Here is a 16,611-nt window from a genome sequence, read left to right as displayed (position 1 = left end):
ATCGAACCCCTGTCCTCATGGATACTAGTGGGTTCGTTTCTGCTGAGCCATAATGGGAACTCCTTTTCCCCGCTTTCTCGAACCCACTAATTTTTATCTCTACTGCTGGATGAAAATGGATCACGGCAAATCCCCCAGTGATCTCCACGTGGCAACGTCGGTGATCAAAATCAGCCTTCTGCCTGTGCAACCCACCAGGAGAACGAGAGCAAGAAACCAACTGTGTAGTTTTAAAAGACTTAGGAGGCGATTATGCACAATTTTCTTACTGAATTACCAGCTTTTAATGAATTACCATCACAGGTGTTCCTAGATTAAATTTTTTGTAATGTTAAAATAATTGTTTCTAACGGGAAAAGTCTCTTTCCGAACATTCAATTTGCAAACACATGGAGCAAAACCTCTTTCAAAAGAAGCAAAGCATCTGCTTTTATTGTTAAATTTCCAGGTCACAGATTGTTTCAAAGGTTCGTATTTCCCACTGTCTTAACAAGGCAAACCCCACCTCCATTGGTCCAATGATGGCTCCTCAGTGAGCTCTGGGAAAGGTAGAACCTAAGGAGGAGCCTTGCCTTTGACCCTTCATGAACTTTGCACCAATCAGCATATTTACACACGTTCTGCCAAGCAAAGAATTTCAAAACATCACTGACATGGTTTAGTCTCGTAACAGTGATCCAACACCTACTCTATGAATGTGAGACACAGCCGTACCACACGACACTTAGCGATAAGATGGCATTTCCACATCAGGTCGCTGCTGCTTAGCACACGTCGATTAAAGTTCAAGTCAATGTGGCTTGAAATGACATTTTCTCTAGCCTTAATGACCATAAACTCACCGTCGGGTGGGGAAATGCCAATATGACAAAGGACCTCCAAGCCAGCTCCATCAAGACGGCCAGTTCCACGCGGGGCCACTAACAAGTTAAGTTTTCCGCCTGAGGTCCTTCCTCTTCGGTGATGAAGGCCTGATCTGTAAGTGAAGAGCTTCTGAAGTTAGGCACTGGTCTCGAGTCCAAGACAGATCTGGAAACACTAAGGCCATGCCACTGGCAAAACTGTGGGCCTGACACAAAAAGCACGCTTAGGCCGACTCGTGTCGGAACGTGATCTGAGGGCGAAGAGAGTTCCGTGAGCGTCCCGATTTCCGTTTACCAGTTCCCACATCAGTGTCACTACGCGAAGCTCTGAATTTTACATTCTGCACACCCTGTCACATTTGTACGGGGATTTACAATTGTCAAAGCCGTAGGTGTGTGGTCCTCAAAAATGTCGGGCTTGCCAAGACCTGAACCAGAAACATTTCACAGTAGGTTTCAGTGCGAACCCATACAGTGGGGGGCTGTGCATAGTTATCTACGTACCAATAAAAAGAGTCACTATGACGCGAAATTCATTACACGAACCAACAATGAGCTCGTAACATTCTTCAAACATGTACAACACGTCGTATCACACACGTAATTTGTCCGTAGTTTAACTACTATTCCACAGATACTGGGTGTTTATACCAATAATGCTACTGGAATGAAACAATAATATTACATAGAAAAGTGTCTGACAACCAGAAATGACAAGCTCTGAAGGGCTAAATTTCAGCTCTAAATGGGTCACGTGCTGAGAAATCACTACGTATCCACAGTAATTATAAATCAAGGGATGACTACGGGTCAGTCATTACATGTCCAAATCTAGGAAAGAATTAATTCCACAGAGGGTTTTAAAAAAAACAGAATACAGTAATATTATACAGGGCAAATTGACAGCACAAAACTGGGTTGCCTTGTTTAGTATGAAAAGGAACAATCGGGAATTTTCATACTCTTTACGGTTCCACATGAAGCCATCTTGACAAGAACTCTTTAAAAGTAACCTGCTCATAAATAAAGTTGCCCAGATGCACACAACATACATACACGTATGGTTCGCCAATGAGAGCTCATTGCAAGAGCGGCATTTCACACGCGGAGGGCCAAACCACTAACGTGACACGTGATACACACGGATTTCCACTGAAGAGGGCAGAAATCTTCCCTCGAAAATAACGCCTTTAAATAGGTTTTCCTGATGAACGTTTGAAAACGAAGAGAATTCACCCGCTGAAACAGACAATTTCCCTTTAAGAAACAACATGTGAAGGGCGGAGAGCCGACGGGTCACGTTACACTTCAAGGTCAGACGGCTGTAGCTCCCAGGTGGACAGACATCGCACAACTTTGGAACAGCATCGAGACCCAGCCTTCCTCCGTCAGGTCTGGAGCCGCGGCCGTTGTGCACTCCGGGCCGTCCACGAGGCCCGTGACGCTTTTCCACAGCAGTCTAAAAGCACTGTGTGTTTGCTTTGCAAATGATGAGTCAACGGTATGCTACATAATTAAATAATCAGTAAGAAAAGAAGTTACAGAAGATAAATTACATGTGTTCTTCCACACGTAGACTACTGCGGGCTCCCACGAGTTGGCAAAACTTCGCAACCATCATCCAGCTTCATGCTTGGCAGGATAAGGCCTCTTTACGTAAAGAACGATTGAGAATATTGGCTCCCCACACCCAGAGCCATTCAGGCATATACTGTGCAAAAAGAAACTAAACATGGAAGAGAAAAAGGACATAAGGTTAGACCCCAAAGCCATCGACAACAAAATGCACAGATCAGCAATGATTTAAACTAACAAAGATCACAGTCACATCAAATACAAAAAAGGAAAAAAACTCTGAGGAGCTCTTGTATTGAGCCCCTACTTCTGCATAAGGCCCTACGCTAGACTCTTGGAGAAAAAAATGGGATCACCGCCCACCCACCCCCTTCTTCTAAGGAGGCGGACAGGCCTATGTGCAGTGATGTGATTCCATCTTTACCTAACGCGAGATGAAGAGTGTGCCATGTGGTTAAGAATCACCAGCCATCCTGGCAATAAAAGGCAGGAGAAACAGACAAATGCATACCCGCTTAGTGCTGTGTGAGAAAGCTGGGGTGGAGGGGCAGGGTGGGGCTAAGGTACAAAAGCACTGAGTCACAAACACAAACACCCCCTGGCGGAGTCTCGGGGGTGTTGAGGAAGGCTGGGGGACCTGGCTGAGGCTCTCCTCCAGGGGGCGGGGCCTCCAGGGCCACACCCCCCCCAGGGGACATAGGGCAACATCCAGACACATTATCAGTTCTCACAGCCGGGGTGATGGTACTACTGGCATGTAGCGGGCAGAGGTCAAGGGTGCTGGGGAACGACCCACGACAAGGAATGATCCAACTGCCAGGCCAGCAGTGCCCAGGAGGAGAAACCCCTGGCACTGCTGACAGATCTGACTGAGACCTGAAAGTTTAACCCCTTGTAGGTTAAGGAAGGGGGGTGGACAGGTCCCCAGCGGGTGCTCAAGTTCTAGCCTTGAATAAAGGTGTAATATCAGAGGCCAGGTCACCTTTTTAAGAAACAGACCCAGGTTACTGAGCAACTCCAGGAACCACAGTGAACAAAGAGGGGGTTCCAGGCCCACGAACTGCAAACAGCTGCTCCCAGGAGGTTCCACAGAAGCTCCAGCCTAGCCACCTGGAGACAGGAGCCCCGTGTGGCCCGGAGCCAGGAGGAACCCTCCGCGAAAACAAGTAAGGTCTTTTTGGTCTTCGTTAAAGAGCTAAGATTTCGTGGGAAAAAACTACTCGAGTACCCACGCTTCTTTGGAGCCAATGTCCTACCGCAAAATGCCCTAAAATCCAAGGAGATTAAAAACAAGTCGGCATGTGGCTCCCTCACAGGAGCCCGTCAGGGGGGGTCACGCTGAAACACGTGGGCACCTGACGCAAGTAGGTAATCGGACCCCTCTTCAAACGGCTTTTTTTTTTTTTTTTTTTTTTAGGGCTGCACCTGCGACACATGGAGGTTCCCAGGCTAGGTGTCCAATCAGAGGTGCAGCCACCAGCCTACACCACAGCCACAGCAACGCTGGATCCCTAACCCAGTGAGCGGGGCAAAGGATCGAACCCACATCCTTATGAATGCTAGTCGGGTTCGTTAACCACTGAGCCACGATGGGAACTCCTCAAAGGGCATTTTTTTTCGGTATTTATTGAGCAGAGAAGGAAGCAGCAACTAGAAATCCGTTTTTCTTTCCCACTCATGACCACTGTCTGCAGCAGGGGGACCAGCAGGGAGGTGGCCTCTGCCTGTTCCCTAAGGAGGGGCAGGCGGAGACTCACTGGCTCCCGGGAGGCCTCAGCCCCCGGCAGCGGGAAGGAAAGCGCTGAGGGAGGAGGAGGCTGTTCTCCTCCGGGAACTGACGGATGAGCTCCGGGGCCGACTCATCAGCCTGTGCCATTGACAGCCGCTTCGGGAAAGGAGCGCCGGGGCTCAGGCAGGGGAAGTGCAGAAAAGAGAGGGGGGGCGGGTTTCGGGTTCTGCAAGGTTTGGATGCACTGGGGGATCCTGAGCCGAGCGTCCAGGCCTGCTCCTCCCCGACCACGATGCGGCGCCAGCCCCGTGGGTACCCGGTTTGGACTTGGGGACCGCAAGCCAAGGGGAGGAAGTCCACAGGATGCATGGACTGAGGGTAGGCACCCAGCTGCGGGCAATGTACACAGCAGTTCAAATACAAGTGCTACTCACTCCCCAGAGACCGAGACAGGTGAGGCTTAAAACGGCGAGAAAAGATCCCCAAGAACATGAGCTGGTCCTTAAACCGGAGTCTCCAGAGACGGGAACGAGGCTGCGGTGCAGGTGCGTGGCTAAGGGCCCTGTTAGCCACAGCCAGCCCAGGAGATGGAGCCGGGGAGAAGGGCCTGGACCTCGGGCAGGGGGGCGGCCTGCCTCCCTCGGACCCTCACCCACATGGTAGGGCCAGGCCCCTCATGTCCCCCGAACCCCGCCTTGCCTCTCGTCTTTCTTCTTTTCATTTTGGCTATGCCCAAACCAGGGATCGAACCCGAGCCACAGCAGTGACAATGCTGGATCCTTAACCGGCTAAGCTGGGCCAGGGAATCAAACCTATGCTGCTGCAAAGACAACAATAGATCCTTAACCCACTGTGCCACCATGGGAACTCCGAAAACAACCCCTTTTATACAAACTACGACATGTTGGCCGAATGCGCTCCCTTCGCGGGAGACTGCAGTCAACGGCCCTGAGCTCCTCCCCAGAGGGGCTTCAGGAGGACGACCCGGACCTACACGTGACACGCACCGAGCGGAAAGCTGGCCCAACCGAGGCTTCCACGCTCTCCTGGCTTTAAGCTTGTTCCTCCGGTGCCCGCTTCCCTCCGGCCCTTAATTAATTACCGTCATCAACTACCAGCCACCCTGCCCTGGACCCAGCGACGCGGGCCCCTCCCGCCACACAGGGTCTCCGTGACCCCGTCCTTTCCCGAAACCTGGCTGCTGCCCGCGTTGCCTCCGTCAAGGGCACCAAGGATTTCCAAGATGCCCACCCTTCTAGACACGTGCTGCCCCTCATGTGAGCGACACTGAAGGCGACCCACTTCCTCCAAACCACCTCTCCCGGGCCCCGAGCCGCTCTCCTCTCCAGCTGGCTGCCTGCCCCTCCTGGGTCCCCGGGCTGGGGCTCCTCCCAGGCCCACGGTGCCCAAGCTCCGGGCTGCCCTGCCCAGGCTGGGCCCCTCCTCTGCGCCCTCTCCTTGGAGGCCAGCCCCGCTCCACGTGCAGCCTCCCGTCTGCGTGGCAGCCAGCTCCCCTCCTCTTGAATGGTCCCTAGAACCTTCGAGTCCAGCATGTACAGAACGCACTAGTTCTCCCCACACCCAGTTGCTTCCTCTCAGGCTCCTGCCTGAGCAAAAGACACTGCAGACCTTCCGAGGCCAAATTCCTGAGACTGCCTTCTGCGTCTTCCTTCCCCTTGACCGTGTGTGTGCGGCCTGTCACCAGAGCTTGTCAGAGGCTGGCATTGTCTTAACTCACCACAACAAGACCGACTGGAGGCAACAGCACAGGATAAAACTGGACACACAGAGATCCAGTCGTGGCACAGTGAAACAAATCCGACCAGGAACTATGAGGTTGTGGGTTCGATCCCTGGCCTCGCTCAGTGGGTTAAGGATCCAGTGTGGCCATGAGCTGTGGTGTAGGTCACAGACATGGCTTGGACCCTGCATTGCTGTGGCTCTGGCGAAGGCCGGTGGCTACAGCTCCAATTAGACCCCTAGCCTGGGAACCTCCACATGCCACTGGTGCGGCTCTAAAAAGGACAAAAGACAAAAAGAACCAAAAAAGCCAAAACTGGACACGCGATGTCCAGCACACCAAACCTCACACCAGGCGTGTCTCACACCATCAAGACTGGCGGGGTGGAAAGCTGGGCAACAGTCAGATTTCTACAGCCTGAGAAAATGGCATCAGAAGAAATGACAAGGACAAAAGAAAAGTCAAATGGCAAAAGCTACCAGAGAGATCTGCTACAGACAAACGAGGAAGGATGGAGCCAATCTCCACTGTGAAACTGAAACTGGCGAGAATAACTGAGGAAAATAAACCCGAGGAAAAGGGATGGTTTTAACAACTTTGCAGAGAAAACTAATCCAGGAATTAAATTAGTTTAACACAATTTCTTGGCAGAAAAAATATTCTCAAGATAAGTTCATCCATGTAAACGAACTTGGTAACAACGATGGTAGAATTTTATAAACACAGGCTTCACGTCCAAATCCCACCCGCATTACACGTTTATTTCCAAGAGAAGGGCACGGTCAGCGGCTTCCAAAACTACATTTTAGGTTTTTCTGCTTTTCTCCAGTAACTAAGGACCTAAAAACAAACACTGCAGTAAAACTTCTTCATGTTAAAGAAACTTTTAGCCAATACTTTTGATCAAAGTAAAAATTGTTGATTTACTTACCTACTTATTTGATACTAACAAATTTAGTAGTTTTTATGCAGAGTCCCCCAAATATGAGCTTGATATTTAAGAAAATTCTACATCTTGACGTTCCCATTGTGACACAAATCTGATTAGCATCCATGAGGACGCAGGTTCAATCCCTGGCCTCACTCAGTGGGTTCAGGATCCGGCGTTGCCGTCAGCTGTGGTGTAGGTCACAGACTCAGCTCGGATCCCGAGTTGCTGTGGTGTAGGCCAACGGCTACTGCTCCGATTCGACCCCTAGCCTGGGGACCTCCATATGCCGCAGGGACAGCTCTAAAAAGACCAAAAAAAAAAAAAAAAAAAGAAAGAAAGAAAGAAAGAAAATTCTACATCTTAAAAAAACAAAAATTCTAAACTAGAACACCTCTACTTACTATGCCAGATAAGAAAACACAAGTCTGTTATAATAAATCATTATTCTCTAATACTTAGGACCAACATTTCAAATATTTAATAAGATTACTGTTTGTTTGTTTTAAATAGGGCTACATGTACAGTGTATGGAAGTTCCTAGGCTAGGGATCAAATCAGAGCTGTAGCCACTGGCCTACACTGCAGCCACGGCAATGCTGGATCTGAGCCACATCTGTGACTACACCACAGTTCACGTCAACACCAGACCCTTTAACCCACCGAGCGGTGCCAGGGATCAAATGCGCATCCTCATGGATACTAGTCAGGTTCATTACTGCTGAGCCAGGACAGGAACTCCAACAAGATTCCTCTTTAAAACATTAAAGATCCAAATGTTGGGCATGTCTGAAGACTAAAATAAAGTTCTAGGGGGTTCCTGTGCGATGCAGTGCATTAAGAATCCAGCATTGTCACTGCAGCGGCTCGGGTCGCTGCGGCAATGCAGGGCGATCCCTGGCCTGGGAACTTCCACGTGCATGCTGTAGGTACAGTCAAAAAAACGAAATTCTATGTTTTTTTGAACAAGTGAATCCAAGAACGTACTGAGATACTATCCAACATAACGGTTACATGAAATAAAGGCCTCTTTCAGGGTCTTATGTCTGGGATTACACTACGACTGACACAGCCCCTTGCGCATTTATTTTGAAATTTCCGTGTAAATGCCTAGTATTTGTACGCTGCTATCATCGATCTACATTAAAGCAGCATGTGTCATCTTGTAGATGTCATGCAGATGGAAGCTTTGAACGTTCTGAACAGAGTAATTCCACAAAAGTGGATTCAGTGACTCAACCGGAACCATTAAGGATTAAGAATCAGAATCTACAATTCTCATCTCTTGGCACCAGGCCTCGATCGGATTCCCCGTTTCGTGCAGAAAGGCTGAGGACGCATTAACCTAATCGCCAGAGCCGAGCGCCAACTGTTACCTGGATAGAATGGGACCAGTACCCGGTGGTCCGCTTCGAAATGCCCAGGGTGGAAACAGCATGATGTGCGTACACTTTTGGTGAAGGCACCAACCAGGGGCACTTGTGCAGAAAGCTGCCAGGCGTGGTCACGTTGGTGGCCACGTAGAACGGGATCAGACTCTGTACAAAGATTCCTTTGGAAGCATATTCATACTGCAGGGCTCTGCTGAAGTGGTCTAAATACGCCTGTCAAAACAGGAGGGGAAGAGACGGAATTTTTCGGGACCTTCGAAGAGACTCAGGAGAGAAAAGACTTCGTGTCGCCACAGGAGAAAATACAGCGTCAGCGAACACGAGCTGCTGCCGCGAAAGAGCTCAACAAAGTGGCCCAGACCCTTGCGACGCGCACGCTCCCGCAGGACGGCACCGACCTTGGACGCTGAAAACGCCGCCAGCTGCGGGGTGGGCTTGCAGCAGGAGCCCGAGGAGATGGTGACGACGGCGCCCTTCTTCCTCTCCACCATCCCTGGCAACACGATGCGGACCAGCAGGCTGGCCGCGGCGATGTTCACGTTCACGATGTCCCAGAGCGTGTCCTCCGAGACCTGCGTGAAATACTGGGGGTAGGGGTAGAACACGCCCACGTTGTTCACCAAGATGCCAATGTCTCTGTCCTTCAGGGCCTCCCGGATCCGGTCGTAGATCTCGCGGCCGCTGCTGAAGTCCGCCACGATGACGTCCGTTTCCACCCGGTAGGCGTCGGCGATGTCCCTGGCGACCGTCTGCAGCTTCTCTTGGTTCCGGCTAATCAGGACGATGTTGAGCCCGCGGCTGGCCAGCTCCTCTGCGTAGGCCCTTCCAATCCCATCTGTGGCGCCTACGGTACAAAGCAGGGAAGGACAGCAACTCACTCCATGGTGCCACCCCCCTGGACTCGAAGCGCCCCAGGTCCAGGCTGAACAGACAAGGAGTCCCCCTAGAAATAAGCTGCTTCTGCAACTGGTCCATCAAGCACGAGGTCAAACCCGCAACATGAAGGATACAGGCTAGGCAGAAGCTCGCCCAGGCACCCTGACAGCTGGCGCGAGAGGAGCTGCCCATTGGCCGGGGGGACCGTCAGGCACTGGGCAACGGTCTTCAGACTTTTATCTGGCTTGGATGAGTGCCAGGAGTTACCTTCCTGTGAAACAGTGACAAATTACAACGAAAACTAGTAGGTTTGACTTTTAAGGGCCACACCCATGGCATCTGGAGGTTCCCCCGCTACAGCTGCCAGCCTACACCACAGCTCACAGCAACACTGGATCCTGAACCCACTGAGCGGGGCCAGGGATCAAACCCACAACTTCATGGTTCCTAGTCAGCTCTGTTTCCACTGCGCCATGACAGGAACTCCTACCATGAAATTTAAAATGAGGGAAGCATTTCTGAAAATGGGTCAGTCTGTAAGGACACCAGCAGAACAGAGCGCAATGGAAAAGCAGGGGGTAGGAGGGCAGGGCCGGAGCAGGACTGGGAGGGGAGAGGGCGGAACACGAAGGACAGAAAGTCCAGGAAAACGCTTCCAAGCTGAGGGCAGTTAAGAACTACGAACATGGAGTTCCCGTCGTGGCTCAGTGGTTAACGAATCCGACTAGGAACCATGAGGTTGCGGGTTCGGTCCCTGGCCTTGCTCAGTGGGTTAACGATCAGGTGTTGTCATGAGTTGTGGTGTGGGTTGCAGACGCGGCTCGGATCCAGCGTTGCTGTGACTCTGGTATAGGCCTGTGGCTACAGCTCTGATTCGACCTCTAGCCTGGGAATCTCCCTATGCCGTGGGAGCGGCCCTAGAAAAGGAAAAAAGACAAAAAAAAAAAAACAACAACAACAACAAAACAACAACAACTACAAACATAATCATAACAGAGTTTTATTTTTATTTTTTAAATTTTAAATTTTTATTTTTTGGCTGCACCCGTAGCACATGGAAGTTCTTGGGCCAGGGGTCAAGTCCGTGCCATAGCAGGGACAACACTGGATCTTTAACCTGCTGAGCCACAACAGAAGTCCCATAAATTTCATTTTTTTATCCTATGAAAACATTAAATTCACTAACTCCTTGAATGATGCATCCAACCTAAAACACAGATTAAACAGGAAAGAGGATTTCACTTTTAGGCAAGAATTGGAGTTCCCGTTGTGGCTCAGCAGTAACAAATCTGACTGGCATCCATAAGGACGCAGGTTCGATCCCTGGCCTTGCTCAGTGGGTTAAGAATCTGGCGCTGCCGTGAGTTGTGGTATCGGTCGGGGACTTGGCTCAGATCCCACGTTGCTGTGGCTGTGGCATAGGCCAGAAGCTGCAGCCCCGATGTGACCCCTAGCCTGGGACTTCCAGGTGCCACGGGTGCAGCCCTAAGCAGCCAAAAAATAAAAAAAATATTAATTAATGAATTAGGCAAGAATTGAAATCCCATCTCTCACCACTCACGACTGCCCATCTTCCATACTGCTTGATCAGATCGGCTCTGCTCACCAGGCGAGGGATGAAATGCAGCCTGATGAGGCTGTAAAAGTCACAGACGACCGTGATGCTCTTCCTGGCCGTGTACCAGGCGCCAACCAGGGCCAGGGCTTCCATGTAGCAGTTGCAGGACCTGGCGATTTCCCTGTACAAGAGGTAGAAGCTGTCGACGGCAGCCATGGCAGCCTAAGGGGAGGGGAAGAGAGCCGGGGGCTTTGCTTAGTACGGTGACGGAACACGCAGTTTCCGGGAAGAAACATGTTTGGGGACGTCAGAGCTTAACCATTTTGCATTCAAGTAACAGCGACTGGTCAAATGCATGCAGCCATGGCTGCCGCCAATTGTCAATTTAGGCTCTCGCGACCGAGCATGTGTCCCTTAGGAAGGTCTTTCCTTCTAAGATTAGTCCACAGGACGGTTAAGAGTTATCAACTTCCGGAGTTCCCGTCGTGGCGCAGTGGTTAACGAATCCGACTAGGAACCAGAAGGTTGCGGGTTCCATCCCTGCCCTCGCTCAGTGGGTTAACGATCCGGAGTTGCCGTGAGCTGTGGTGTAGGTCGCAGACGCGGCTCGGATCTCGCGTTGCTGTGGCTGTGGTGTAGGCCGGTGGCTACAGCTCCGATTAGACCCCTAGCCTGGGAACCTCCATATGTCGCGAGAGCGGCCCAGGAAATGGTAAAAAGACAAAAGACAAAAAAAAAAAAAAAAAAAAGAGTTATCAACGTCCTACTAAAATGCAGGCACTGTGCTAAGTGCTGCGGATACGGAGCCAAACACGATGTGCTCTGTGCCCTGAAGCAGCGCCTCGTCTAGCCTGATGACAGGCACAGACCTTCTAACTCTTCTAACAGCGGAAGTGTGTCTATTTGTTTTACTGAACTGATCTCCTCAAAACTGGCAAACGGAGAGGGCCTACTATCCACGAGGAGACAAAGCAGAAGAAACAGAAGTAATATTAAGACGTGGCTTTGGGCTCAAAGAACTTACAACCCATTGGAGACAAAACTAAACTCTAAGAACCTTTAACATAAATTAGATTATGTATAAGTCACATTCATAAGTGTATACTTAAAAAGAGATACTCCCCAAACTGGAGGAACTAGTTCTCTCAAACGGCTGTGGATAAGCACCCTCTATTTTGCTGACACCACTGTCACCACGACCTCTGACCTCTGGCCCCTGCTGTGTGAGGAAAGAAAAGCCCAACACAATTCCTGTAGGCATCCACAGAGCAGGCATCACGAAGCACTAAAGATTCAAAGATGAATTAAATACCTGCACCCAGGAGAAGAGACGGACATTTAACAGAACTTTAAATGCCCGCATGAACGGGTGTACATGGGCCTGTGATCACAAATAACCCTGAAGAGGCAGAGCAAGGCCGGGCACGACCAAGGCTGATGAACTTCATCCTAGACTAGACCTGGGGGACCCCTGAGGCTTGACCTGTGTGCCGTCCACGAGGTGTGACATCCACAAGATGAGCCAGCCCCAATACAGTTAAACCACAGGGAGCTCAAACATGCACAGGATACGGCATTTTTACACAAATGACAGTGGGTGCAAAGCCAAAACTATCTGCATAAAACTTTGGGAAGTGGGAGTTCCCGTCATGGCGCGGCGGAAACGAATCCGACGAGGAACCATGAGGGTGCGGGTTTGATCCCTGGTCTCGCTCAGTGGGTTCAGGATCCGGTATTGCCGTGAGCTGTGGTGCAGGTCGCAGATGCGGCTTGGATCTGGCATTGGTGTGGCTGCGCTGCAGGCTGGCAGCTGTAGCTCCAATTCAACCCCTGGCTGGGAATCTCCATATGCCTCGAGTGTGGCCCTAAAAAGCAAAAACAAAAAAACTTCTAGAAGTGGACCCACTTATAGAAATTGTATTAGAATAGAAAAAAAAAAAATGCTGAAACTGGGAAAATTCCAAACAATAGCAGCAAAAGGTGGCAGAAGCTTAAGGAAAAAAAAGTGAATTCCCTCCCATTCCAGTGCAACGCAGTCTGAGCTCTGCCAAGTTTCGCAGGGTGATAAATGAACTAAGCAGGAGAAAACAAATTAACCGCTGGAATGGAACGCCTTGTAAGAATGACGCCACGCTGAAAACAGGCACATAAGGCAATGAAAACACTCTTAACATAGACATGTATGTATCGACATATAGGTGTGTTCAGTGCCTATATGAACGTAGAGTCCAAATCACAAACCCACAAAACACACGAAAGAAACATGACAACCGAAGAAACAGGCAGGAGGATTCCCAAAGGGCCGGCATTAAGGACAGAGTCCCGCAAACCTCAAAGCGCCCGTCCCCACCGTAATTCGAATTAAGGTGGCGGGGCATCAAGTAAGTTAAAGCAGCATCTTCTCAGATAACAGCGCAGCAAATGACGGAAGGGGCCCTCTATTTCTAGTAAAATGCCGTACTCCTTAGGGTTTGGTTATAGAAACTTCTCTCATAATTAATCTAATACTAGGCCATGAGGAAAGGAAATGCAAAAAATAACACTTGTAGGAGTTCCCAGGTGGCTCAATAAGTTAAGGATCCAGCGTTGATGGTACGGCGGCTCGGGTCCCTGAACCCTGGCCCAGGAACTTCCCCATGCTGCAGGGATGGCCAAAAAATACTACTGCTGTTCACACCAGCGTGTTTCAAACAAAATGCAATAAAGTTAGAAATGACAAAACTATGACAAAAAGTACTAGATACTTGGAATGTTAAATCTACTCCTCAAAATAAGAGATGGGTGCATATTTAAGCTGCTAAAACAATGTTCTCAAAGCAAAGCAGAAGACCTGTATCAAGGCCCGACGGACGGCAGCCAAAGGCACACGCGTGGGGAGTCACGACGGCAGTGCCTCCGACAAGGTTCCAGCTGCACAGGGGGCAGGTGTGCCCCGTGGAGTGAGCCCACCCCTGTGGGAAGCTGTGTAAAGGGAACGTCAAGCCCCTCGGACACGGTTTTTTCCAAGAATTTGACCATCTGTGAAGGAAAACCTCCAGCAAAAGATGCCTGACCACGAGGAGGGGCCCGAGTTTCCTGCTCCATCGTGAGCCACCCGGGGTCCCCCTTACCTCCTCTCTGGGGCCTCGGGAACACGCGCCTCTGCCTTCTCTCACAGCCAATCTGTGAACAAAAACCAACAAGAAACAAATGCTTCTCCTTTGTCATCCAAGCCCAGGTGGGAAAATTTCGTAGAAAACTAAGACCAGAGGTTCTGAAAAGCAGGAAAACGCAGACCTCTGTGTGCAGGCCGCAGGGCCTCCGTGTCCGGGCCAGGCAGGCTCCACCGCCGCCGGCGGGGGAAGGCTCGGCTGGGAGGCACCCCTTCCCTGCGCCTTTTTCCTAAGGACTGTTCCAAGAGACGGGACGAAGCTGGCTCAGAGGGCCGGCGTGGGGCAGGGGCAGCAGCCACCTCCTCCCCCACTCTCTGCAAACCACCGACCTGCCTGCCAGCTGCAGGGCTCTGGAGCTGCACCGGCCTGGCATCCGTGCCAAATTCCTGGCAGATTCAGGCGGGCCCACCTGAGCACCTGCGTGATGGGCTGGCAGCGTGCAGAGGGTACGGTCCCTTCCTGCCTGTGAGGGGGTGGGGGCTTCTTCTGAAGGAGGCAAGGCAAGGAAATCCAGGGCCACCCCCTCCTCTCCTTCCAGCCCACACCCACTAGTACCTATTTTGGTTCTGAACCACCATCACACCCCCCGCCTGCCCTGCAGGCTGCATTCCCAGGGGAGCTGGGGCCAGCTCTCCCTCCTGTCCATTCCTCCAGCACCTTCCACAGCCCCTTACACATTTATCCACAGTCGTGTGCTGCCAAGCCTCTGGGCCAGCTCTCAGTCTTGTTCCCCCACGAGGAGGGGACCACGGAACAGAACAGAGGAGTCGGGCCTCCAACCCAGCTCGGCTGGTCTCTCAACTCTGCCCACCAGACCCCCTCACGACTGGTTGGGGTGGGACAGGTCATCACAATATTTAAAACTGGAGTTCCAGGAGTTCCCGTCGTGGCTCAGTGATTAATGAACCAGACTAGCATCCGTGAAGACGCAGGTTCGATCCCTGGCCTCGCTCAGTGGGTTAAGGATCCGGCGTTGCCATGAGCTGTGGTGTAGGTCGCAGAGGTGGCTCGGATCTGGCATGGCTGTGGCTGTGGTGTAAGCCGGCAGCTATAGCTCCGATTCAACCCCTAGACTGGGAACCTGCATATGCCACAAGTGGAGCCCTAAAAAGCAAAAATAATTAAAAAAATTAAATTGCAGTTCCACCAGACAGCTACCTTATACATTTATCATTGGTTAGATTTTTTTTTAAGTCACAGAGAATCAAAGGGTTGAAGGCATTCTAGGTGTGAAATACAACTTATCATTCCACAGAGGCAGCTCAAGATGCACATACCTGACTCACAGAGACCAAACTCACAAGAAACTGATGAATAAACAAATAGTCTTTTTAGGGCCTCACCTGCAACAGAGAGAGGTTCCCAAGCTAGAGAATGAATTGGAGCTACAGCTGCCAGCCTACGCCACAGCCACAGCACATCAGTATCTGACCCGCATCTGTGACCTACCCCACAGCTCATGGCCACACCGGATCCTTAACCCACTGAGCAAGGTCAGGGATCAAACCTGCATCCTCCTGGATGCTAGTCAGATTCCTTTCTACTGAGCCACTACGGGAACTCCCGAAACGGATAAATTTAAATACCAGTTTAGTTGTGAATGATAAAAAAAAAAAACAGCCAAGAAGCCTAAAGATGCATGGTCCTTAGCCTGTGGGCAAGTCTACGTGGAAAACCAAACTACTAGAAGAGCAAAGAAGAGAACAGGAAGTGTTGGAAGCTAAGGACCCCGCCCGCCTAAGGAAGCCAGGGCACCAGGGAGCAGAGGGGAGGCAGAGCTTGGCACTGCCTAAGGCCACCTGCCAGGCACTGGTGACACCACTGTGCTCACAGCATGGGGACATGCACCCCGGGGTGGACACAGGGCTGGGAGGGGAGCCCAGGTCGTGAGGTGCTTTGCACCGAGCAGAAGTGCTGGACTTAAGTCTCTGGGCGAGTCCCTTACGCCAAAGGTGGGAGCCAAGTGGGTCTGGTACAGAAGACAGCAGGTGGCAGTGGTGGAGGTATGGTGATAGCACGGCGGGAAGTGAGGAGCCTGGGCCCCGGCCCTCCAGATGGGGACAAGGCAAAGGTGGACTGAGAGTGCGAGGCTCTGTGACCCAGTCCCAGCTGCTCCTCACACACCCCAGACACCTTCGCCCCCTGGCTCGCACCTCGATGGGCCAGAAGGGGCCAATAATCGGAAATCACACGTCCCTGCCCTTCTTGTCACCCCCTTCCCCACCCGTGTAAGGACATGGTGGAACATAATGCCTTTCTAAGGAAAGGAGAAATCAGGACGCCCCCCTCGCCCCCCGCACCATCCAACTCTAGGAAAGCTCAAGGAAGCACAGTTTGAAAGGAGTTTACTGCCCGTTGAGGTCGAGAAGGCTCTCGAGCTTTATAGAGATGCCAGGCTGCATGTGGCTTGCTCTGGGGCTGGACCAGCTCACTGCTGCGTGGCTGGGTACTAGTCTAAAGCTCAGAGGAACCCATTCCTGGTCTCTGTACAAGCTGCCTGTTCAAGTTCCTCTAAAGCTTTGTTTCCTGGCCTCCACAGGAAACTAAAACATCAGTGAACAACACAGGAAAACAGAACTGTCCCCCGAACAGGAAAAGCAGCGCAATGCCTTACTGTCTGTGAGGCACTTCTGCTTCTACAGGGCACCCCTCGCCAGCGCTAACTCCTCAGACACCCGAAGGTCTCCCCGGCAAAGACTTCGGGTCACTGTGAGAGTCGTGCAGGTTCATCCTCGGTGAAACAGGTACCCCCCTTGTGAGTGATGCTGACGGGGGAGGCGCTGCGTGTGTGGGAGGGA

The 16,611-nt window shown here is 51.3% G+C and overlaps 1 protein-coding gene across 7 annotated transcripts in view; it reads right to left on the bottom strand.

Moving 5' to 3' along the window:
* Positions 1-260: 260 nt before the first annotated feature.
* The window catches only part of HSDL1 (hydroxysteroid dehydrogenase like 1), a 21,423-nt gene continuing 5,072 nt past the window's right edge, over positions 261-16,611 (bottom strand). The window contains exons 2-7 of one of the 7 annotated variants that reach the window (XR_014805336.1): positions 13,772-13,823; positions 10,658-10,883; positions 8,626-9,071; positions 7,429-8,440; positions 6,182-7,083; positions 405-3,887 (exon numbers count right to left, since the gene is read on the bottom strand). Coding sequence is in view for 4 of the 7 variants with exons in the window: in XM_003126834.5 (XP_003126882.1) it covers positions 2,491-2,589; positions 8,213-8,440; positions 8,626-9,071; positions 10,658-10,877 (993 nt within the window). In the remaining 3 variants the exon portion in view is untranslated. Of the gene's footprint in view, positions 3,888-6,181; positions 8,441-8,625; positions 9,072-10,657; positions 10,884-13,771; positions 13,824-16,611 lie in introns of all 7 variants that reach the window. The other 6 variants (XM_003126834.5, XM_005664320.4, XR_014805335.1 and 3 more) reach the window with 6 other exon arrangements.

This window comes from Sus scrofa, chromosome 6 (assembly GCF_054392235.1).
Source record: "Sus scrofa isolate SSC_HxYL_T2T_F1_AM1 chromosome 6, Sscrofa_HxYL_maternal_Yorkshire_Landrace_v2.0, whole genome shotgun sequence".
Classification (NCBI taxonomy): Eukaryota; Metazoa; Chordata; class Mammalia; order Artiodactyla; family Suidae; genus Sus; species Sus scrofa.
Note: the sequence above shows the minus strand (reverse complement) of the source record. Positions and strands in the feature narration are given on the sequence as shown.